Genomic DNA, 6,000 nt, shown 5'->3' with positions numbered 1-6,000 from the left:
AAGAATAAATCCACAATTTGCTAACAACTACATGTTAGTAAAAGCCCATCACAAACGAAACCATTCCCTCTCTCTGCAGTACTAAGTGTGAAGAATCCCCCAGCACATTTGCTTATACATGTACCCAAGGCATCACCTGAACACCCTGGTGCTGTCCACTGGGACTCTCCAGCAAGGGCTCCATCCCTAGGTCTTCCCAGTAAGCTCACGAAATCTAAGATGTGGTGTGTGTGTGGGTGTGTGTGTCTACACACATGTGTGTGCACTTGTGTTCTTGTGCACATGGGTGGGTGTGTAGGAGACGGTGACTCTTTGGAGGGCAGGGGCTCAGACTTTGTTCTGTTTGCCGAATAGGACCTTATGGACTGCTCCTCCATTTACTTCTCTTTCATGTGGTCCTTGAACTGCATCAGGTAGCCAAAGTGGGGTGCCCATCCTGTCTCTTCCTTAAGTGAGTAAAATCTCTGAGTGTTTAAGATGCTCAGAAATGACACTCTCCATCAGTAAAACTAGGAGCTTAGTTATGTTTTCTACGAGTGCTTCCAGCTCTCAGAGAGTATGATTTTATATTTACTAATATAAACTGGCATGAACTTACATTCTAAACTCCTTTTGATTCTTTGCAAATTGTTTTTTTGCCTCCTTTATGATATCACGGTATGTTGGAGCAGGTGGTGTGCTAGGCTTGTAGTTAAGGAAAGATTTCCAGTTAGAAACATTTGGGAGAGGTAAACAGTACCTTTCACGGGGAGCCCAGGGGATCTAGCCTGCTTCCGAGTCATGGAAGTTCTCAAGTGAAAACATGAACTCATGTCTGAAGTTATATTGAGGGAACTGAAAAAGAGATGACTCATCAGACCACTTTAAATTTGTGTCCTGGGGCTGGCAGGTGACATGATGGTTAAGGCACTGAACTCGCACATGGCCGACTATAGTTTGTGTCCCGGATCTGACAGCTTGCTTTCTCATTTTCCCTTTCTCTTTCTCTCTATCTCTCTTTAGTCAAATTAAATAATAATGACAATAAATAAAATGAAATAAACAATTCCTTTTTTTTTTTAAAAAAAAAAAAGCATGTCCCATTCTTTAGGCCACACCAACCACAGCATATTGTGATTAAATACTAGGTGGTCAGAAAAATCATGGTATATTTTTTTCCATGTTTTTCTATGTAAAAATGTGTCATGACTTTTCCAACAACCCAACAGTTTCATACATCCTTGTGTGTTTAAAAACAGCAATTTTAAAAATATATATTAAAAGTGTACCCCAAGTTTTGTAACCCTGTTTAGGCATTTCTTCATTTTTACATGTTCTAAGGACTTCTGAGAGGCTTTAGGGGTAACTGGCAGCATGCATGGCTGCCTCAGTTAGTCTGGCCTCTGCTAACTGCACAAAAGGAAGATGGGAAGCAGAAGCTGCTTGTGTATCAATAATGAGGCTGGGCTCTTGTCCCATTTGTTTCTGGTACAACTTGTGGCTGTGTCTCTAACTCTCACCTGTGTCTGACAAAGCAGACACTTCGCTTTTAAAGTAGCATGTGACAAACAAGTGACTCAAGGAGGCAGTCCCTTGTAAGTGTTAAAAGAAGCTCTCACCTCACCCTCCTTGTTACACTAAGAGCTCTTAAACCTCTGCTACCACCAAAGTACAGGGGAGGAGACTGTCCTTGTATGGCCCCACTTCCCATCGTGAACCACACACCTCAATAGTGTCTCTGACTTCCCCTGAATGCAGTTTACTCATGTAAGATTTTTAAAAATTTTCTATTTCAAGACTGTTCTTGATGCTCATTTAAATTTTTAAAATTATTTTAGTTATTTGTAATGTTTTTGCCATAGGGCAGGTACTCTTGCCAGAGAGACAGAGGAAAAATGAGAAATCATCCCCCAGGAGAGATGACCATGACATAATCTCCATTTTTCTCTTGGGATTTTGGGCATGCATGTACATGTGCCTGGTCTGAGACTCAACCATGGTCAGTCATGTGGGAGGGAGTCCAATTCCTTAAGTACCATGCCACCTGCTTGCACCGATGCTCATTTCAATCTTACCTAGTATAAAAAAGTTATGAGGAGCCCAGTGAATTTGGCTCCTGGGGACAGGGCTTCTTAGACCATTAACTTTATGACTGAATTTCTTTCTTTCTTTCTTTTTCTTTTTTTTTTTTTTTTTTTGAGAGGTTTTTTGCTATAGGGCGCGTGCGCTTGCCAGAGACAGACAGACAGAAAGCGAGACACCACCACCACCCCCAGTGGGGATGGCCATGCCACAATCCCTTCTCCTCCATTCTCCTCTTGGGATCTTGGGCACGCATGCACACGTGCCTGGCATGAGTTTAAGCCACCAGGTCCAGGACTCGAATGGTGGTTGACTACGTGGGAGTCCAGCGACATAGCCATTATGCTAACTGCTGGTTCTGTGACTGAATTTCTTGAGTACTATATCTCAATTTAGATAGAGGAGGAAGAAGGAAAAATGTGAATGGTTCCTAACAAAGATCTTTACAATAAACTTGACTTTATGTCTTTTCTGTGAAGCTCTATTCAGAAAGTATCTTTAATGACTTATAATGTGAACCCCAAGATTTTAGAATCAAGGGAAAGAACATCTGGTTTTCTGTGCTCTGAAGATAACTTTCCTAACAACAGCAGGCGTGGCGAATTCTCTCTCCTGGTCACAGATTATGATTAAAGCAGCTTCCTTTATAGCATCACCGAGTATAAAAGAAAACCATACTATATCCTACCAAGCGTAGAGTTCTAGAAGGTCTCTGTGACTGTGTTAGGCTGAATGGGATCAATATTCTCTGAGACAGATTTTAGAGAGAAGCCTACTGCTGTTATATTCATTGAGCTGTATCCCACATTATCTTTCCCCTTATTCACGAGGGCTAGCATCCACAGCCCCACCCTCTAGGCCACTCCAGTGCCAGTGTTTGAGGCTGCTGAGCAAGAGGAGAGGAAAAAGTGACTGATGTCTTTAGATACTTGGAAATAACTATCTGACATAATCCTATGTGTTGCCCAACAGAATAAGCGTACATACCAAAGGTGCTCTGTTGCCCTGATGATTCAGTAGAATTGGAAGAGAAAACTCAGCAATGGTCTTGAAACAATGACACTCGGAGATATTGGGTTACTTTTAATGCCTTTCTTACTCCCCGAACTACATCGAGTAACTGAAAGTCTTAACTGTACTCCGAGGAAACATTACAGAAAACAGTGTCGTTTTTCTTGTACAGTGATTAGTACAACTAATAATGCAGTTTTCCTAAAATATAGATGGTCTTGAGCTGCTTAAATTTTATTTGAATACAACTATTTCCTGCCATGATTTAATTTCTGCCTCAGAGTACCTGCTAGAATTTCAAAGAATTTGTCTTTCTACAAAGTTCCGCTGTGCTCTTGAGTATGGTTTCCATGATTAAATATTTGTGAGGGAAATTATATGTTTGCCACTTTGAACTAATTAGATTTTCTTTGGCTTTTACATTTATTATATATTATTGGTACTGAAACAAAGAATTATGTATTATCTATTCTAAATTATTAATTTTTAACACATGGTTTTATTGATATTAACTAAGTATATACTTCTTATAAAGTCCTTCTGATTGTTCACAGAATGTGGTTACGGTTGTACATTTATGCTGTGTGATGAGGTTCTGGGTTGTATATGGATGGTGTTGACTAAGTCCTTAGCATTTTCTTGTACTGGTCAATGGTGATGGTTTTCAGTGGATCTCTGTTAATGTGTGTTTATGAATATCCTAATTTTTATTCTCTTTAGATAGTTAAAGCCATCATTTTTTACTTAATTAGAAAAATTAAGTGCTTAAATTTTATAAATTATGAAGAATGGCTATTGGCTATTCCTTGGAGATGACTATAGCAACATGTGTTCCAATTCCACTGCCTGAATTGGCCTTATGCTTTATTTTCCCGTGCAGTATGACAGGGAGGCTACCTGGCAAACCACTGAATGGAGCGGGAGCCATTTGGGCGTGAATACAAACGTCCTGCTATGGAACTTCACAACTGTGATGGCTGAGATGTGAAAAACCAAGACTGGAGCATCCTAGAGGTCTCAGTTCAGACTCTGGAGTTTCTGATCTTACTTTAGAATCACAAAATATTGGAGAAACAAAGAACTTCAGAAGTTGTAGGCTCCAGTTCCATTATATTATAGCAGAAGGGACTCAGGCTTCTAGAGTGAAAAATACTTTCGTCTTGGAGAGTTTGTGTGTGTAAGACTCAGAAAGAGAATGGCCCAGGGGTAAACTTCCTCCTTACCTGCCAAAAGTGTTGTTCTAGAATAAGGCTGCAGAGGCTTTATTCCTTGGTGGAATCTCAGAGTGCCTCTGAGGCCAGAGTGTTCATTCTACAAAATATGCTATTGTATAACAAGCAGTGTAAAAGAAAGTGAAGTAGCAGGAGTGACTAGATTCTTCACCCTCAGACACCAGAATTCATTTAAGTCTTAATTCTTAGAACTAAATTCTTGAAATAACTTATTAGCATGTGACCTAACTGATCTTCCACTTAGCGTTTACCGTTGTTTACCCATAAACTATTTTAACGTTAGATTTATAAGTGTGTCAAACATCTACAACATTGCCATTTTCCAAAAATTTAAAATGATCACTATGCATATGTGCCTTGTTCTATAAGTGAGTATCACTTTTGGAATCTCCGACCTGTTTTTTTATTTTTAATTTTTTAATTTTTTTTTTTTATGGTGGAAAAATGTATATTTAGAATTAGCCCACTGGACTTGCTTTAGATGATCCCAGTTTTGTTGGCAACATCCAGAGCATCATAATCGGGAGCCAGTCGCACATATGCCTTCTTCTCTCCGTCAGGCCTGTTTAGAGTGTTGACCTTGGCCACATCAATATCATAGAGCTTCTTCACAGCCTGTTTGATCTGGTGTTTGTTGGCCTTGACATCCACGATGAACACAAGTGTGTTGTTGTCTTCTATCTTCTTCATGGCAGACTCGGTTGTCAGGGGGAACTTGATGATGGCATAGTGGTCAAGCTTGTTTCTCCGGGGGCGCTCTTCCAAGGATGTTTGGGCTTCCGAGGATATTTAGGCTGCCTCTGCAACCTGAGAGTCTTGGGCCTCTGGAAGGTGGGTGACCTGTGGATCTTTTTTTTTTTGTGGCTGTGGACACCTTTCAGCACTGCCTTCTTGGCCTTCAATGCCTTTGCTTTAGCTTCAGCTTTGGGAGGGCCAGGAGCTTCCTTCTTCGCTTTCGGCGCCATCTTGGCGAAAAGGCTTCAACCTGGTATTATATGTAAAATAGGGTAACAGTGGGGCCAGCAGGTAGTATGGTGGCTAAGGCACTGTACTGCACATGTCCTACAGCAACGGTACAAGTCCTGGACCTAATGACTTGAAAATCACACCAGGCTTGTGTGCATGCGAGCCCAGAATCCCAGGAGGAGAATAGAGGAGAAAAGATGGCAGTGTAGAAAGGATGGCAGAAATCCCTCCCATTCACCCTGGGGGGGATTTCTCACTTTTCCTCTCACTCCCTCTGTCTCTCTCCAGCAAGTACATGTGCCTTATGGCAAAAAAAACCAACCAACCAAACAAACAAACAAAATGTTTCACTATTTAATATAGCATTAGTGGCAGTTTCATATCATAATCTAGGAAAGTGAGAGAATATGGCTACTGGAGATATCACATATTTAACTATTGATAAAAGTATTCAACAAACTTGCCAGGACTCTTACTAGGCATTGAGACACACAGATGAGTAAAACATGGTGTCTGCCCTTAAGGAATTAGTAAGAATGAGAAGTGACAACAGTTTTTGAAGTAGAAGATAGAACTATAATATTTAGTTTTCAATTTAAAAGCCTTGCAAACTGCTCCTTCAGGGCAGGGCTGTCTCAGATTGGCTGGGAGGCACCATTCCATGTTACTACAGCATCTTCGTGTACGATCTGTTACTGATGGCACTATTTCCTGTCTTCGTTATTAAATT

General features: G+C 40.6%; 1 protein-coding gene across 2 annotated transcripts in view; it reads right to left on the bottom strand.

Moving 5' to 3' along the window:
- The window catches only part of FAM227B (family with sequence similarity 227 member B), a 207,039-nt gene that overhangs the window by 6,382 nt on the left and 194,657 nt on the right, over positions 1-6,000 (bottom strand). For both annotated transcript variants that reach the window (XM_006168774.2, XM_006168775.2), the window contains exon 14: positions 599-676. In XM_006168774.2, coding sequence (XP_006168836.1) covers positions 599-676 — 78 coding nt within the window. The remainder of the gene's footprint in view (positions 1-598; positions 677-6,000) is intronic.

The sequence above is a fragment of the Tupaia chinensis genome, unplaced genomic scaffold (genome assembly GCF_000334495.1).
Source record: "Tupaia chinensis unplaced genomic scaffold, TupChi_1.0 Scaffold146140_1, whole genome shotgun sequence".
NCBI lineage: Eukaryota > Metazoa > Chordata > Mammalia > Scandentia > Tupaiidae > Tupaia > Tupaia belangeri.
The sequence above is the reverse complement of the archived record's forward strand: the minus strand, read 5'-3'. Positions and strand labels throughout refer to the sequence as shown.